The sequence below is a fragment of the Chiloscyllium punctatum genome, chromosome 15, assembly GCF_047496795.1.
Source record: "Chiloscyllium punctatum isolate Juve2018m chromosome 15, sChiPun1.3, whole genome shotgun sequence".
NCBI lineage: Eukaryota > Metazoa > Chordata > Chondrichthyes > Orectolobiformes > Hemiscylliidae > Chiloscyllium > Chiloscyllium punctatum.
This window is the reverse complement of record NC_092753.1, coordinates 37,722,196-37,742,020: the sequence shown is the minus strand read 5'-3', so window position 1 is coordinate 37,742,020 and position 19,825 is coordinate 37,722,196. Positions and strand designations below refer to the sequence as shown.

General features: G+C 39.9%; 1 protein-coding gene across 16 annotated transcripts in view; it reads right to left on the bottom strand.

Moving 5' to 3' along the window:
- Positions 1 to 19,825, bottom strand: part of dmd (dystrophin) — a 1,983,813-nt gene that overhangs the window by 1,001,283 nt on the left and 962,705 nt on the right. For all 16 annotated transcript variants that reach the window (XM_072585000.1, XM_072584994.1, XM_072584999.1 and 13 more), the window contains one exon: positions 66 to 194. In XM_072585000.1, coding sequence (XP_072441101.1) covers positions 66 to 194 — 129 coding nt within the window. The remainder of the gene's footprint in view (positions 1 to 65; positions 195 to 19,825) is intronic.

Genomic DNA, 19,825 nt, shown 5'->3' with positions numbered 1-19,825 from the left:
TTATAACAATGCCAAGGAACATCACACTAATCCCTGCACTGTTCAGATTAATTTAAAATGATCACCTGTGCTATGTCGATCTGAGAAAGAACTCTCCCAGCAGATTTGCTCTGATCAACAGCTTCAGGACTCTGGACCCTTTTCTTCATTTCCTCCAAACTGATCTCGTGGCTGGTCAATTCTGACTGGATTTTCTGTTTAAAAATCATATGTGTGAAATTAGGGAGTAATATTATTACAATATTTAAATTATTCATCACAAGGTTAATTACAGGTTCGCTGAGATATTGATTAGATATAACAAAAAGTACTGATGTTATCATTTACTTTATAATTAATTACAACAGCAACACAAATGCTGAAAGGAACTCAAGATGTGACTTTCAATGGTGCATCAAGAGAAGCAGAGCACACTTGATAGGCTGAATGGCCTAGCTCTGCTTCTATTTCTTATGATCTTAAGCAGCAATAACCCACCAGTTTCAAATAACCTCCTTCCCAATCCCCCGACTCCCTTCTCAGCCCCTCCACACCCCCACCCACACACCACCTCCCTAGTCTTCCCTGCCACCAACCGGATTCATTCCTCCCATTGACCAACCACGTCGTAACTTCTACCTGTCTTCACCAATCCCCACTTCGCCAACCTGCCCCCACCACTCTCTTTATCTGCAGCTCCACCCAGACCCACCCCCAGTCCTGAAGAAGGGTTTCACCCGAAACGTCGACTTCTGCACCTCCTGATTCTACCTGGCTTACTGTGTTCTTCTAGCATCATGCCAGTCTACAATACCTCAAGAAGTAGATAACTGCTGATTTGCTGCTCATATGTTTACACAATAGGAAAGAGGTTCGGGTCAGAAAAAAATGCAGCAACAGTAAAATAACTATATTCTGTTGTTCCACTGATGTTCCAAATTATAATAAAAATGAGGAGGTTTTCAGAATACGGATGGCACTTGGATGTCAGAATTATTTAACTGTGAATCAAAGTTACTGGCAAGGGATATAAAAACTTGGGGTGTTGTGTAAAGGTATCAGAATCTGGGATCAATGTTGCAATGATGTCACTGAGTTACACATCACAAAGCATTAATCACAGTTTACAGAGTTAGGATATCCTGAAATTCCACATCAGATCAAACTACAATACGGACATGCACACAGGAAGGTGCTAGATTAGTCTTTACCAAATGTGACTAGCACTCAGAGCCTGGTATATATGTGTCTACCACGTATAGCAGTATCAATTATGAATACATAATAATTAGTGTTACTTTTAAGTCTAAACCTGAACATAGTTCTTGACTCTGCCTTCTCCCCGGCCACCCTTTCTGAGTGCGACGTCAGACCACAGGATAAAAGGCACATTTTCCACTAACTGCTCTCCCATTACAATTCATGACCTCTCCAAGAAAATCTCATCTATCATACCTGCAAACTGTTCCTGCACTCCATCCTTGACGAAATGACTGATGACCCAACATGCCCCCATGTTAACTAATAATAATCGCACCGCTTTCCTTTTTATTAAAAAAATGCCATCACCTCACCTCAACAAAAAAAATTTGATCTCACTGTCTTAACAAATCAATGCCCTATCTCTATCCTCATTTTCCTTTCCAAAGCCATCTTCTGCTGACAGGCCTATTTTTCCTGGAACTCTTTGGATAAATCCCCATGATCAGGTTTCTATCCTGTCACAGCCTCAAAACAGGTATCGTCAAAGTTCAAATGAAATTCTCTGTAACTGTAAACCCACCACGACTTGGTCTTCTCAATCAGTTTGCAGCCTTTTACACAGTTGACCATACCATCCTTTTTCAATTTTGCTCCACTGTTATCCAGTTTGGTAGTATCCTCTCATGTGGTTCCATTTCTATTGACAAGTTTGCCACAAAGTCACTTTAATCGCTTACCTCTCGTGCTTCCTCAGTGACCTATCCTTGGTCTTTCCTATTTTTCATCTATGTAATACCATTGCAACATCATCTAGAAGTAGAGCATTAATTGTCATATTTATACTTTTGACATTCAGCTTAACCTCACCATCACAGCTTTCTACTTTTTCATATTTGCTAAATTATTGGATGATTTATCTGACATCCAGGACAGGATTCCCTTCAATTAAATTTGGGAAGACTTAAATTGTTCCAAACTTCTCTCAATGTTTTGAGCACAAGTCAGTGGGTTTTCAATCTTGGTATCACATTTTATGCCAAGATGCACTTTCGACTACATATTCTGCTGTCACTCAGCCCACTAGTTTCTACCCGGCCTCAGATCTCTTCAGAAATTTTCATTCATTCTCATCATCTCTGCACATGACTGTCCAAATTCATAATTGCCCAATCCCCATCAGTCCAGGTTACCTAAGCTCTGCTGTCTGTCTTAATTTGCACCAGTTCATCCAGTTCAGTGACTTCAACTCCCAGTCAAACAAATGCTTTAATTTTGAAATTTATTCTAGTTTCCCATCTCCCTACCACTGTAATCTTCTCCAGCTCAACAACACACAAATACCTGCACCTTGATCTCTTGAACATTGCTAATTTGAATTGCTCCCTTGTTGGAGGTCATTCTTTCAACTGCCGAAGTACTAGACTCTGTAATTCCCTCTCTAACTCTTTTCAAGATGTTCCTTTCAAATATCACTTGGGTTAAACCTTTGATTATCTTTCCTAACATCTTTTATGCAGCTCAGTATTTGTTTGAAGTGCCTTTGAAAGTTGTACTGCACTAAAAACACTATTTTTTTAAAAAGTGATTATTTGTTCTACTATCTTCTAACCCTATGCCTATATCTCCTGTAATAATCAGCCCAGATCCTTTGGTGCTAGTGGCTTTGCCCATGGTATCAGAAGACACCCTTTGTGACTGACCCTTTCCTGGACTTTCCACAAGGTTCAATAGAAAAAGTGTGCATTTTTCCATGATCATCCTCTGTAACTAACGCTGATGGTAAACCACTATCAGATTCCACTCCACTCTGTCGTGATGAACAAAACCTTTTTGAGGTGTGGATGATATGGGTATGGCAAGATTTGAGGCAAACTCAGACAAGGAGGTCCAGGGAACCCATTCCAATATAGAGAACATCTTGTTGTATCATGTACACTTTATACTGAGCAGAGAGATGAGTTCCTTGCTGGACAGTGGTGAGTTGCCAAGGAGGGAGCAGAACATATTTGCAACTTATTAATGCTACAATCTGCTTAATTAATATTCAGTTCCCTATCGTACGAAACGTTCCATATGAACTAGATGTTGCAAATTCTCAACACGGATGTCTGAGCACTTGCCTGGCAACTTCAGCTCACTAATGGCTGGAAGTGCCTCCACACTGATCAACACCAACAGTATCTAAGGGCATTATCCACGGGCATCGTATGTATGCATGACTCAAAATGGTAATTGGCATCTGGCCCTTGCCAACCATTCACAATCATCATGGCTCCTCTCTGATCCACCTGCAGACCACTGAGGAAGTATAGACCTGCAGTGAAGGGCAAAATGGCAACCAACATTGAAAGGCTGCTGCATACAGGACAGCCTGTTCACAAATTGAACCAGGTTGCACCTCAGGACTTCCCACTTGTACTATTAACGCTTGCCCACTTAGGGTTTAAGCTTTAGGGAGAGGCTGAATAGGCTGGAGCTACTTTCCCTGGAGCGTCAGAGGCTGAAGGGTATGGATCAGGCATGGATCAGGCAAATAGCCAAGGTCATTTTCCCAGGGTTGGGGAGTCCAAAACTAGATGGCATAAGTTTAAGGTGTGAGGGGAAAGATTTAAAAGGGACCTAAGGGGTAAAATCTTTACACAGAGGGTGATGTGTGTACAGAATGAGCTGCCAGAGGATGTGGTGGAGGCTGGTACAATTACAATATTTAAAAGGCATCTGAATGGGCACATAAATAGGAAGGGTTTAGAGGGATATGGGCCAAATTCTGTCAAAAGGAACTAGATTAATTGAGGTATTCTGGGAGGCATGGGCAAGTTGGACTGAAGGAAGGGTCTGTTTCCGTGCTGAGCAGTTCTATGACTCTCTGCATGCTCGCAGCATCCATACCATATCTTGCCATGCCAAGGCTATTAGTAATGCCTTATCAACATTCTCTTTTGCACTGACACAGAGCCAGGCTGCTTGCCAGTCGGGATCTGTTCAGGGTGGTGGGTAGGGAGAAGTCTTCTTCTACAGCAAACCAAGACATCAATCTCACACCCGAGAGCATTAGCCAGCTGCTATCACATAAAAGAAACTGCCTGTTTCTTCAACAAAATGACCATGTCATAAACTGCAGAAGAGCTCCCTGTCACACCAGTCTGGGGTGGGGAGAGCTACTGTCAGCCATGAGCACAGTGCACACTCAGTCTAAGGGCTTGGACACAGTTAGTTACTCACTCAGGTGGCTCACAGGGCCAGCACCAGCAGTCCGGGAACTCTGTATGATCAGTCAGGAGTGAGAATCACAGTTGCTCAGGGTCTAATAAGTCATGTGTAGGGATGCTATATGGTCAGTCATCTAGAGTAAATACTGTTCTGGAGATAGTACGATGGTCAGCAATAAAGACCCCTCCCACCCCAGTTATCTTCCCTTTCACTCCCTTCATTTGGGCAGAAGCTATAAAAGATTGAATACATGTAATGAACAGATTTAAAAACAGCTCCTTAACTGCTGTTATCAGACTTTTGAACAGACCTCCCAAATCTTAATTCTGACCTCTCTCTCTCTCTGCATTTTCTCTGCAACTGTTTCACTGTATTCTGCTAACCTAATGCATTTTGTAAGGCACGATCTGCCTGTATAACACGCAAAACAACACTTTGCACTGTGTGCAAGGTGGGGGGAGTTTGAGGGGCAGCTGGGAAGCAGGAGGAGCAGTGGGGGTGGGAAAGCAAATGTTTATGCAGAGGTGAGGCCAACAATAACGATGGGAGAGGGCAACTGAAGGGCAGCATGTGGAATAGCCCAAGAAGGTATGGTAGGCTACAGATGGAGGGGTAAAAACAAGGATTGCAAATGCTGGAAACCAGAATCTAGATTAGAGTGGTGCTGAAAAAGCACAACAGGTCAGGAAGCATCCGAGGAGCAGGAAAATCGATGTTTTGGGCAAAAGCCCTTCATCAGGAATAGCCCTTCATCAGCCCTCTATTCCTGATGAAGGACTTTTGCCTGAAACGTCATTGTTCCTGCTCCTTGGATGCTGCCTGACCTGCTGTGCTTTTCCAGCACCACTCTAATCTAGATTGCGGTTGGAGGGGTTACCAGCACTGACCACCATTATAGCCTCTACAGGGGAAGCACGGAGGTCCAGGGTGGACATCATTAGTGTGCAATGCTGGGACTCAGGAGACAAGGAAGACAGTTGGAGGTGAATTTCAATATAGTGGCTCACCATATAAGGAAGCTTGGGGAAAATGGGCTGTCAGGATGACTTAAAAGGGGACACAGGCATTCTGGGTTACCAGGCAGAACTCAATGCTGACAGGGCAAAACACAAAAAGGCAAGGCAAAGCAGAGCAACGCAGGGATACTGCAAACTTCCAGGAGGACTTCGAGTGAATGAGTGCTTTGACAGTGAGCAAAGATCCTTGAGATACATTCTTTCCCAGTCAATGAGCTGGTTGTGTGTCCTGAGCACAAAGTGACCTTGCTGCACCATTGTAATGAAAATTGCTGGTGCAGTCCAAGGTGAACCACTAAAATTCAGAAGTAACCTGTAAACTGATCAGAGATGTACCATGAGGGTTCATACAGGCTTACACATCAGATGCCATTGTCTCTGTTCGTGGGGTACAGCACTCAGTGATCTTGGAACATGCACAAAATGTTGGCGGCCAACATAAGAGGATGTGGGGAGCAAATGATGAGTTTAAACCACCGAGAAACAGCTCTAGTTTTCACGTCAAGTTTTCCTCGTGGCTAGTTTGGATGTCAAGTTTGGTAAGAATGCAAACCCACGGTGGGTCCAGTGTTCACAAGTCATTTAAAAAGCAACAAATGTCAATAGGGAACTCACCATTCAGTAAGGAGAATTCCATCACTCTACTTGAGCAAATAGGATGATCTTGATGTCAAGATGTCAAGATGACAAGCCTTAAGATTCTACCACTAATCTCATCATAGTCAACATTGCTGAGAGGCTAGTAAGATTCTTCCCTGGGATTTTCCAAAGGAAAGCATTACAAATTTCTTCTCAATTTTCTTTTGTTGTCCACTGGTAAATACTGATAATTTGGGTTTTGATACTTTCAATTGAATTATTCTTTGGTCACAGCACATTATGCTCAGCACTGTATAACAAAGTACATAACTTGGCTTTGAGTTAGTTTCACAAAGTGTCTTAAACTGTACACAACTCTGGTGATATATTCTGGGAATGACAGAAGCATTTTGTCAATACTGAACAACTCTGAGTTACAGCCCAAATAATAGCCTAGGTTTTATACCCTTGACATTCACTGAGACTAGAAAGTCATTAGTATAGTGACATTGACTTAATAATATGCAAATTAATGAATACAGTTTGAGATTCTTTTTGCAGATTGAAGAATAATGCTTGGGGCCTCACGATGATTTTTGTGTTGTTACTTCATTACATATTAAAGCTTTCAGTACCAACATATGATTAGTTCCCAGTTCCTGTACTAATATAATTTCCAATTGGCTAATTATTTTTAATGCAGTTCAAATATTTGAACTGAAAAGCAATTGACTGCAGTGAATAATTAACTTTCTTTCACCAGTCGTTTATTGACTTCGACTTGATTGTGTATCAACAAACTACCTCGCAAAGTTATCTCCAAATCAGTTTTTTTAAAAAAAAACATCAATAACAAGATTTTCTCATTGACAGAAAATGGAAAAATGCCAAGGACTTCATCAGAATCAAGTTGTCTAACAATGATTGCTTTGATGGCATTGATTCTAAATGGTATCAAGATTTTAGCACAGGAGGAGGATAGCAAGACCTTGCAGAACTGAATCAGTGGATGATTTTACATTGCTCTCAGCAGGTCAGTCATCAAAGGGGAATAGAGTATGACAGTGGGGTTCAATGATCAAGGACACAGTCAGAGAGATGATTTAGGAGGCAGCGATATAACTTTAAAATGGCATTCACAGACAGCTAAGTAGATTTTTACAAATTTAATGTTCTTGCTGATGGTCCGCAATGGTACATTTAATGAATCACTCGATGGGTCTCATGAAGATGTGCTTTGTGTGAACGTGCTTGACTGCATAAAAGTGCATTTGCAAGGAGGTTAACACCTGTTTCAGAGATGTTATCATACTTTACTTTAGCGTAGACACCATTTTAATGCAAGAAACCTGGCACATGGATAACATCAGATTTCTAGGACTCCATCACGCCTCACCAATCAATGCAGCCACAGTTGCCTTAATCTTTCACCATAAGGCAAACTACTCAAAATCACATCATCCTGGAAAATCAATTTCATACTTTCTACAGGCTGTTACATTCTTTCAATATTTGAGCCTAAAATTACACACAGTTTAAGGATGTTACTCAACTGCCATTCGGTACAGTCCTTCTGTACATGTTTCATATTCAATCCCTCCTGAGATAATGCATCTCCCAACCCTGATCCCTTTTGAATGCCCCATGTCGAGTTGTCCAACAATTGGCGATCTGCAGCAGGATTGGATCATCAATTTGGACTTTATTTGTAATCCTCCAACTCCCTCTCATCCTTTCAGAATCTGCTAAAGAGATACCATATTGTCTAAGCTTTCAGATATCCCTCCTCAGATCTCCTCCTCTCAGAAGGCATCAGTTCTACTCTGGTAAGGTTTCTGTGGACAGTCTTTGTTCTTTCTCTCAGTAAAGTCGTTTACAGAAATGCAAGTTTCTGCTGATTGTTCGGAATCTTGCAAAAACCATCGATGCACAAAAAACGCTGAGAAATATGCAGCTTTAGTAAAAATCTAACACCTGTGTTAGACTTTGTAAAAGTATGAGGAAACTTTTTTATGATGATACAGTGAGTGGGTAACATTTCCCACATCTAAAATCTCATTACATTTCAAAAAAGCAATGAACAAACTGAAGTATGGAAACACAAACATCTGCATGTTCCCCTTCAACCCATTCACCATCCTGAGTTGGAAAAATATCGCTGTTCCTTTATGAGGTCAAAATCCTGGAAATGCCTCCCTAATGGCATTGTGAATACCTACAGCACATGGACTGCAGCGGTTCAAGAGGCAGCTCACCACCACCTTTCCAAGAGCAATTAAGGGCCATAAATGCTGGCCAGATCATGATGCCCAAGTCCCATGATTGCATTTTTTTTTTAAATTCAGGAGTTATCAAATCTAGTTGTTAATTTTCAATATTTTTGTATTTGTTTTGACTGGTGATAAGAATTATTTACAGATAACTTTGATTTTGTTTGAAAGAAAGATCAACTGTTTCAAAATGTGAACCATAAAATTAGGTGACATCTGCATCTTACGGCCAAGAAGATGAAGTAATCAAATTGTAACAAAGACAAATGACACCAGGATGATCATGCTTAGAATGTCAATATACCGCATTCCATTTTTTAAAAAAAGTCATTAAATTCACATGGGCTTCCCTGACTGGGCCAGCACTTATTGCCAATCCTCGGTCATCTTTGAGAGGGTGGTGCCATCTTGAACCTCTACAGTCCATTGTTACGGGTTGACCTAAAATGCTGTAAAATCCAAGATTAAACAGAAAGATAAACCTCTCGGGATTCTGTTTTGTTAGATCAATGTGCTTCAATGTATGTACTGAAGTCCATTTGTTTGTTAATCAGAGGTAAAAGACAAATCCAACCCAATTTACAGTATTTGAGAAATGTTTCTGAATGACAAATGACAACCAATATAAATTATCTTCTTCATTAATATAAAGAATTTAATATAAATAATGCAATGTCTATAGCAACTTTCTGGTCCCAAGTGTAAAGCGTACACTTGGGATTCAAATTAAAAATCATTGGTCAGCATGGTAATGTGCCATTTTAACATTGTGATGGCAAATTACAGCTACAACAATATCCCAGATAAGTTACCAGTTAGTTTGAACTAAACAAATGTAAAACCTTTCACACAGGGTTGTGCAGATAGGAAAGGCCACCATATCAAGGAAGACTTGAGAAAAGGGAAGGAAACCTAAATTTATCTTCCATGAAGTACACAGTCATCTTTCGGAGCTTAACAATCAACAAATGTCACTGGTATGTGAACGAGGATTTTAATTATTCAATTTGGTTATCCTGTTATTGTCAGCCCATGGACATTGAAACAACTACCTTATTACGTACAACTCTCCAAAATATGTATGCAATGAATAAACATGCAAATGTTTTTCTGAATTTGTCAGTTAACAATTTGTACATCTTCCCACTTACAGATTACTGGCTCAGGAAATGAGCACAAAACGTAAAATGAGGAGATGTATTAAAGAGAAGAATCATTATTTGACATGCATATTGCAGGTGAATTGCAGTGTGTATTATCCACACTATTGTCAAATGGAGTTTGGTGTCCATAATTTAGAATTGCTAGCTCCTAATCCCATTTAAGAACTAAGTGGGCATAAAAATTAAGCCCTCTTCTCCAGAGAAGTGTCAGTGGTTTAATACAACACATCAGGGAGTCATTCAACAGTATCTGTGGGTTATTTCTGCATGTCCTTATGAACCAAGATAAGCTAGCGAGGAACAAGTCACATGTCATGCCTGTATAGGGGAAATAAATCATTTCAAAATGGCCTGACCAAGTTCTCACCACTCAAAGGGTCCAATCCATCAATCAGAAATCTTAAATTAAGGTTTGGAGTGGCAAGAGAAATAATCAGTTTTTGCCTGAGAGGAAAGATTAGGGTGCTTTTCTATCAAGGTGCTAGCAACACAAAGTATTGGTATGGGTGGCACGGTGGCTTAGTGGTTAGCACTGCTGCCTCACAGCACCAGGGTCCTAGGTTTGATTCCAGCCTTGGGTGTCCATCTGTGTGGAGTTTGCATATTCTCCCAGTGTCTGTGTGGCTTTCCTCTGGGTGCTCTGGTTTCCTCCCACAGTCCAAAGGTGTGCAGGTCAGGTGAATTGGCCATGGTAAATTGCCCATAGCGATAGGTGTATTAGACAGAGGGAAATGGGTCTGGGTGGGTTACTCTTCAGAGGGTCGGTGTGGACTTGTTGGCCAGAAGGGCCTGTTTCCACACTGTAGGGAATCTAATCTAATCTACATTAACATGCAATCCAGGCAGATAGCATTCCCTAGTCTCAATACAGATAATTATCTTCATCTTATTTTTAATTTCAGGGGCGTAATGCCTATATTTTCATACTCATTAAGCAAATGTTAAGCATGTGGCAATGTCTCTCTAAAGACCCAACACTGCACTTTCAAAGAGTTCCACAAGAAATAGCATAGCTCATTCAATTAAATAATTGCAGCAACAACAATGATCCATCAGTCTAACTGGCTATAAAAGTGTTCCTCTGTTGTTTGTAAATGCTAAAAATATGCGCTTTACATGTACTGACAAAATGTGTAAATGAGCTGCAGTATATAAATATGAATAACATGCAATTTATAGACTACACTGCACTGCTCCTACAGTCAGAAGAGACACGAAAGGAAATTATAAACAATGTAAAAACAAGGAGTGTGAAATATGGAGTAAGAATGAATGTGAAGACAAGCAGGACATTTATGATGAAAAGAGACAACTCTAGAAGTGAAAAATATAGTAAATTCACAGCTTCTCGAGCAACTGAAAAGGTTACCTTGGTCTGAGTAGCATAGATGGTGGAAGATTAGATTAGATTCCATACAGTATGGAAACAGGCCCTTTGGTCCAACCAGTCCACACCGACCCTCTGAAGAGTAACCCACCCAGACCCATTTCCCTCTGTCTAATGCACCTAACACTATGGACAATTTACCATGGGCAATTTACCTGACTTGCACATCTTTGGACTGTGGGGGGAAACCGGAGCACCCGGAGGAAACCCACACAGACACAGGGACAATGTGCAAACTCCATACAGACAGTCGCCCGAGGCTGAAATTGAACTTGGGACCCTGGTGCTGTGAGGCAACAGTGCTAATCACTGAGCCAAAGATGTGAAATCTGAAGGACAACTGATACACCTATCATTCTGACAAAGATTGGTTATGTCAATATCAAATAAGTTGAACATGAACCTTGAAAAGGAATGCTGAGGTGCTAATTTTGCCATTAGTATTATATGCCTCAGAGGACAACCAAAATGTTTTATATTGATAAACTGAATGCTTTTGAGGTATGGACATTAAGGGGGATGTTCTGCACATCCTTAACAAACAGAAAGATTCAAAAGGAAGTCATATAAGTGGCTGAGATGGAGTGTTAATTAGTGCATACCATCAAAAGACAAAAGACCAAAATATTTTGGTCCACCAATAGAGTAGACGATGAACAGAGATAATTATTGCAAAGACAGATTGAGGGAAAATAAAGGAGATGGAAGCAGAGGAGAAAACAGATATTGGATATAATCGACTGCATGATAGATGAGGAATTTATAAGGGAGCGCCAGGGCAGACAATGATGGAGACCAAATGTTCTTATTACCAGATGGATGTAACTCACACTACCATTGTGCTTGCACACTGATAGGGCTAGGGCACACTGAGCTGGTTGGGGCTGAATTCACATCAAAGTGGAATTGAATGTTGTTGTTATAGTCTTACTAGACCTAGGGGCTGCTCTCTCACTAGAGAGAAGCAACTGGTGGTGATTTAACCTGAGGGCCACCAGACCTCAGGCAAGGGAAAAGGAGAGTCCTTCATGGTAACCTCAAACTGGTGATGGGAATTGAACCCAAACTGCTGTGTAAACCAATGATCCAGCCAACTGAGCTAAATTGATTCCCAGAATTGAATACGGATTGCCTTTCAGCCTGGATTTTCCTCATCCCCGGCTTGCTTCGTGGGTGGGTTTATGGGAAGTAAGGAGAATGCGGGGGGTGGGGGGGTGGGGGCGAGGGGGCTGGCTGTATGTCTTGCTCTCTCACCAGTCCTACATTTTAAACAGTCTTCTTTTTCCATGGACCATCACACTCTCAATCACTCTCACTTGGTCACACTCTCCCAGCCATAAACATTCCTATCTCCCTCACACTCACAAAACCTTACTCTAATACTTGGCACAAAGGGAAATTGTGAACTGGAAATTCTGCTTTTTCATTTATGTCCTAACTGTGCTCTTTGCAGCTGCACAATCCATGTGTAATACCATCGACATACTCTTGCCTTTGCTAATTGTTTTTCTCTTGATGATTGATTTATACATTTGATTGTGTCACCTATCCATTTCTCTCTCTGTGTGCAATCATCTATTATTGTGCTTTTACATGTAATGAGCAATTACACTCCCTGTTCCTGGATGCCACCTTCTCCATGTGCTTTATTTCCTTCAGTTGTTGAAATCATATATATTTCAAATGAGATACCAGTTTGTCAATTCAGGAGATCTCTGTACTGCTTCCTGAAACTTACCCTGCCACAAAGGTGACTGTGTGAAAAACTGTGATAGAGTGGTCAGAGGTAGTTGCAACATGTGTGGTCAGAGTCAGGGAAAAATAATTGTACTGCACATGGTTACTACTGTCAGTGAAGCAACACCATTCAAATTGAGAATACAGGCCACATTATGATCAAATTCAACCACAACCTCCTGACAAAGTAGAAGCTGTGCTGTCATGTGGAGAGCGAACCTTGAAAAGTCATACAGGATGACCTATCTACCCTATTACAAGCTGTGGTCCATCCAACTTGCTGGTAATCAAAAAGGATTCAGCTGCTACTTTGCTCTTGCTTATAGCCTGCCTTATGCAACTGCACGTTGATTTCATATTCGCATTGACAGAGGCTAATAAATATTTGAAGTCCATCTTGAAGTTTTATAAATATATACATTCAATAATCTAAGTGTAAATATTTCTTGAAATGTGAGCTCGGACATCCATCTTCCTAGTTGCTGGTTTAACTCTCAAAGTTGGACTCAGTTAACTCTGTTTTCTTTGAACAACCACAAATGTTTCCACTTTTACAAACTTTGACTTTAAAAAGCTGAACCAGTGTTGCAGAATCCAGTTGGTGATATGACCGTCAGAAAGATGGACCTCAGACCTAATTCCCATTCATTCTGTTATACCTGATTTTCCAAAGTGCAGTTTGGTTCACAAGAGACTTCTCGTATTTTCCATGTACAAATTAAATTTTTAAAATGATTTTGATTTGGATTACATTCCTTTGCAAGTTACTGATTTAAAGCCAAATCTGGCAACAATATGTACTTGATCCATCAAAGGAGGGCTTATCATAACATCTACAAACATTGTAAAACAACCCAAGGTGCTTAATGTGATCAAACAAAATTTGGCATTGAGCTATGGAATGAGAATATTAGGGAAGATAACCAAAATATTTGTCAAAGAGATAGGTTTCAATGAGTTTCTTCAAGGAATAAGGAGAGGTAATGTGGTTTAGGGAGGAAATTACTGAGCTTAGGTAGGAAGCTGAAAACATGACTGTCACTGATATGATTAATTAGAACTGGGGATACAAACTGAACTGGAAGAGGGTAGATATATTAATAATTGCAGAGCTGGAAGAATTAAAGTGATGTGGAAGAGCAAGGTTAGGGAAGGATTTGTAAACAGGGATGCAACACTCAAATTCATGGGATTGCATGCCCGTGAGCTATTGTAGGTAGGATGTATGAAGAGGTCTCGGCTCAAGTTAGGACATAGACAGCAAAGGTTCAAATGGCTGTAATCTTATGTAAGGTAGGAAATGCAAAACCAGGTACAATGCATTGAGTTAGTGAAGGTGTCAGCAATAGATAAGCAATGCTGGCCAGAGTTGGACAACACAATGGAAGTAGAAATAGGCTGTTGTAGTGACATTGTGAACAGAAATTCAGAGGCCTGCTTCAACTCAGCAAGTTGCCAAGGAAAGGGAGATGTTTGGGATTGGTAGCTAGAGACCAGAGTGTATCAGGGACCAAAAGCACTATGAGACACTCTCAGATTGGTTAATACAGACAGATAAGGAAAATGTATAAAATATAAATAAATGCAGTTATAAAAGCACCTCAGCTATTTGATTAGTGCTCTGGCATAAAAAAAACTATAACCATAACAAAATCATGAACATTACATGTAAATGACATTGACGTGAGTGTCAAAGATCTGTGGTCTCTTTTACATGAACTTTTCTTGCAGCTATGAATATCCACACATTGGATATTTCCAGAAATTTCTGCATCCTTCAAGATTTCTCCAATCAGTCATGTGCTCAGTGTTATAGCACATGAGCAGTTGGTGAGGGGTAAGAAGAATTCTGAAGTACCACTCTTCAGTACTAGTCCCAGAATTTAGTCAGATCAGCATCTAATGCCTTCAAGTGAATCACAACTACTTCTCAGAAAGCACAAAGAGTTGTTGTTCATTTTATCAACGTGGAACAGGTTTGAACCCAGCATGAGATTGTCTATTTTGTGACATTTTAAAGGATCCTTCCTTAAAGATTATTAACATTAGATAATGCCTAAATTCAAAGGAGCAAAGGACACCAGGATAATTTCAGATGTGATAATTATATGCAACAGGAAAGAGAAAAGACAAAGAGAGATAAGAGTTCTATGATTTTATGAAAAATGATTTATTATAGAAATGTGTAGAATGGTGTTCAAGTTTTTCTTCAATAGAGGGTAATCATGGACTTTAGAATAGAGGGCACTAGATGCATGAACCATGAAATCACTCAAGAAATTATCTGATGTAACTTGTAAGATGTACTGTAGGGCATGTCTGGATGATAGAAAAGATTTGTGTAATCACCTTGTGATCAAGTTCAACAACCCTTATGGAAGTCGCTTCATTTCAGCACGCTGCTGTAGAGTAACAATCTACCGATATTGAATTGATAAGAAAGGAAACCGTTCAAGAATTCTCATGAAAGAGACGAAGATAAGATTCAAAAGGAGATCTGGGACAGGAAGAAAAAGTTGAAACTAAGATATATGATCTACTTAGTGTCTGCATAACATTTATATAGGAAGTGAGGTTATGTTGTGAATTAATATTGAATGATTATGGAGGGCAAAACGTATCAGAGAATATGAACGTATTGTGCTTTATGTTTACTGGAACTTCTTCATCACTTGTCAGCATTAGCTTCAAACAACCACAGGGTGGTGTGCAAAGCCCATTCGATTTATCACAAAAATATAAAAAATACATGACAGCCTCAGTGCTATTTTTACTCCAAACAATACTTGCCAAACTAATTGTTGCATTAAGAATTATAGTTGGCAACCTTTTATGTTTGGGAAATTAAAGCATTTTTAAAATTCAATTTTAGAAAAAGAATTCTTTTGACTGCTATGAAGTTTATGCTTTGTTTTGTCAAACAGCATTATCAGATATCCAGGGAAAAGAATCAAATCCATTATTTCTTTGATGGAATAAGTACATGTGCGCTTTAACCCTAAACATGGATTTCATGATCAAAGAAGAAATTCAAGGTGTAAGAGGGAAACAGTGATTTTCAAAAAGGTTTATGGAAGTGCATTTTGCCTTGTTTCTAAAAAATAAGTTTAAATCTTGATAAACATCTTTTTTGCTGTAATACCATGCCCTGCTTAAGATATTCTGTTCCATAATGAGCGCTTAGGAAAATCTGTCTTAAACAAAGCTTAATTGGAATTGCAATTGCCATTTTGGATCCACTCCCATGAGTAATCATATTTTAGACTGTCACTAAAGAATGCTCTATTTAATTATATATGTTGCAGTCATTTGCTTTCCATTGTATTCTCACAATTGCACTTTCTCTGTACAGCACAGACACAATTAGTCAAATGGCTTCATTCAGTGTTGTACATTTTCTCAGATATGTTTCTCTTAAAGTTGTATTCCATGTTTGACATTTGACATGTGCACACATACTTCCTCCAGGTCTAGGCAATTTTTTCAGGTACTGCTCGTGATGCCATTCTTTAATTCAGACTAAAGCAATTTCCATTACAATTCTCCTTTACAACGTGTGTGTGTAGAGGCCTTGGGATGGCTCTGTCAGTTATTGCCACGTCAACTGTTACCTTGCATATTTATGGCTCTTTTAACCAAGGAGATGTTGATGAAGTGCATAGTCACTCCAACCTATTTCCCAGAGTTGGGAACGGATTCATTTCTCTCCAGAAAATCTCAACTGTATGAAGGGTGTCTGCATTTTTATCAACTGCATGAAATAACTTTAAGCTGAAGGCACATCATGTGGCCACGTTGGCCCCACAAAAATAATCTCAGCAACACCAAAGTACTTCATGAAGGTATAGCTAGCTGGGTGCAAGTGCAGTATCATACACAACATGTCCTTTCAAATTTAGTTGCTGCATGTAATGCTTTATTTTTGGTGCCTGTCCTTTTATTTATTCATTTTGCATGATCATGTATCCCAGAATACAGCTTCTGAGGTACCTTGTTCTGTGAAGCTTTAGTAGGTATATTGATCACGCATGCTAGTGCATAATTGGCCAACTAACCCCAAGGATTGCTGTGAGCAAGCAATAAAACCAACAAACAAGTAACATTTCTCCCTATCTGTTGCTTTTCCCCACTGTGACATCAGAGACACCTCACGTTTATTTATTATCTTCCAACCTGTAGATGCAGCACAGCAGAAAACAATGTTGCAAAGAAATGAACCATAGAATATAGTAAAAAAAAGAGGTAGGTGTCAGGAAACTTTATACATTAAAAAGGACAGTAAGAGAAAAGCATTTTTTTTGCATGTGATGTCAGCAACTGATGGCATGATTGCCAATAATCGAGAGGTATGCACAATAGACTGTGGATGAAATATGAGCATGAGGGAATAATGGACATATGGAGGAAGTTACAATCATAGGAAAAGAAGGCGATGGAAGAATCTAAGAAAAAGAGCGAAACTTTACATTTAGATTAGAATATATACAGTGTTGAAACAGGCCCTTTGGCCCAACAAGTCCACACCAACCCTCCGAAGAACAACTCACCTAGACCCACTCTCCTACGTCTACCCCTTCACCGAACACTACAGTCAACTTAGCATGGCCAATTCACATAACCTGCACGTTTTTGGACTGTGGGAGGAAACCAGAGCACCCGGAGGAAACCCACACAGACACGGGGAGAATGTGCAAACTCCACACAGACAGTTGCCTGAGGGGGAAATTGAACCCAGGTCTCTGGCGCTGTGAGGCAGCAGTGCTAACCAGTGTGCCACCATGCCACCCGTTTTTTGTATACCACTTTCATACTCTTCCTCAATAACTGGACAAATTCATATTTACATATGACATACTCCATTTGCTAGATTTTGCCAATTTATTCAAACCGACATTTTCCCTTTGAGATTTTCTACCTCCTCTTTACAACTTTGGATTATTAGATTAGATTAAGCCATTTAATATTTGTGAATCTATGTATTGCAAGGAGAATGAGATAAATGAATGGTTGTGCAAAAGAATAAAGGCTACAGAATATAGAACAACAAAATTTATGCAGTATTGGAAATCAACCACGAGAAACGAGAGATGGCCAAGTCATGTATGAGGGCATCAGTGAAAGATGGGTTGAAGATAAAGCAGAGACAGATGACATAACATAGGTGGTGGTAGTGGTGGATTGGAAATATATGACTGAGTTTTTAGCTCTTAATGGAGGCAAGGAAAATAAATTATAATATCTGATGCAAATTCCAATTTGTAGTGCATTTTTGACCTTGTATTATTTGTATGTGGCCTTTTCACAGACATGGAAAGTCTTTCGTGTGATCCTCCCACACATACCCTCTAAGGTCAACATCATCATTGGGAACCAAAGTACATTTGCACTTACTTACTCAGCTCATGTTAGGAAGTAACATATTAACATGAAAACAAGATAGGCAGGTTTGTAAACAACAGAGGGTATGCACAAAAGGTCATTGCCTGATTTGCAGGATGACTTAGCAGTGTATTGAGACCTCAACTTTTTAAAATTCAAATCAATGACATAGATGAGGGGAGTGAAAGCACTGTAGGTAAATCTGCAGATGGTACAAAATTAGAAAGCATCTTTTGAAAAAAAAAGGATCTGCAGATAGGTGGAGTGAATGGGTAAAAAGAAAATTGGCAGATGGAGCATAAATGTAGGAAAAAAGGAATTTGTTCGCTTTGGCAGGAAAAAATAGTATTACTTCAATGGAGAATGAATGTAGGTTTGCTAGAAATTACAAGCTTTTGGAGTGAAGTCCATTTGTCAGGTGGAATGAAAAGAAGCACACAGGCACAGAATTTATAGGCAGAGACATCAAAAGATCATGCAACTGATGTGAGTAGAGTGGTGACAGGCTGAATAATAAGACTCTACAGGTGTCAGACGGAGTGAGTAAAGTGTCAACAGCCAAACAGAAAGTGAGGGGATAGCTATAGTCTGATTAATTGAGGCAGAGAGATAAGTACAAACAATTAAAAAGGAAGGTGGTGCTGGAAACAAACAAAATGGCTGGAATAACATGATAGGTATAAGAGTCACATGACGAGGGTCTAACCAAAGTAACAAGTAATCCAAAACTGTACAAACTAATTAATGTAGAGATACCATAGGAAGTTACCAATGTGATGGTGTCAAAACAGTATAATAAGGAAGATTTTACAAATGCAAAACAGTATGGCGAGATTAGACGTCGGGCAACATGAACTCAAGATCACAACTGAGGCATTCTTCATGGGTGTGGAATTTAGCTATCAGCTTCTGCTCGACATCCTTAGTCAGAAGTCACATGACACCAGGTTGTAATCCCAGCAGGTTTATTTGAAATCACAAGGTTTCGGAGCGCTGCTCCTTTGTTAGGTGGAGTGAATATGTTCAACGACATGGATATCATCACACATGGGAACACCATGCACCACATAAATAGCAGATACTCATGTGATTTGGCCAATGTCGTCCAATTCATATGCTGCAGACTATACAGATGCTATGACAATGGATAAACAGACATCACACAACAATGGCCAGTCAAGGATGTTCCCTCACAGTCGGGGAACCCTCCAGCAATCAGGGACATTCAGCGCCCGGTATTAGGGTAAGCATCCCCCAAGCCAGCTTTTGAATAACAAGTCTCTGCAGGTGATCAAAAGTGTCAGATGGTGTGAGTAAAGTGTCAACAGCTGAATAACAAGTGAAGGGATTACCTATAATCCGATTATTTGAAGCAGCGAGATAATTGCAACAACACAGAATCACTGAGCAGCAACTGATAGCCAAGTTCCATATCCAAGAAGCCGGCCTCATCTTGTGGGATGATGTGGTACTATATGTAACCCCACCATACTGTTCTGTAATTTAAAATCTTCCTTACTATTCTGTTTTGACACCATCGCCTTGATAACCTGTTAATTAGTTTGTACAGTTTAGTTTGTACAGTTTTGGATTACTTGTGACTTTGGTTAGACTCTCATCATGCGACTCTTATACTTGCCATATTATTCCAGCCAGTTTGTTTGTTTCCAGAAACTCTGTATTTTTAATTTTTTGCAATTATCTCTGCTTCAATTAGTCAGATTATAAGTCATTACTTGCTATTCAGCTGTTGACACTTTCCTCACACTGTCTGGTCTGACACTTTTGATCACCTGCAGAGACTTGTTATTCAGTCTCTGACCACTGCACTCACACCATATATACGATGTTTTGACCCCTCTGCCTAGAAAATTACGTGTGCCTGTGTGCTTCTCTTCATTT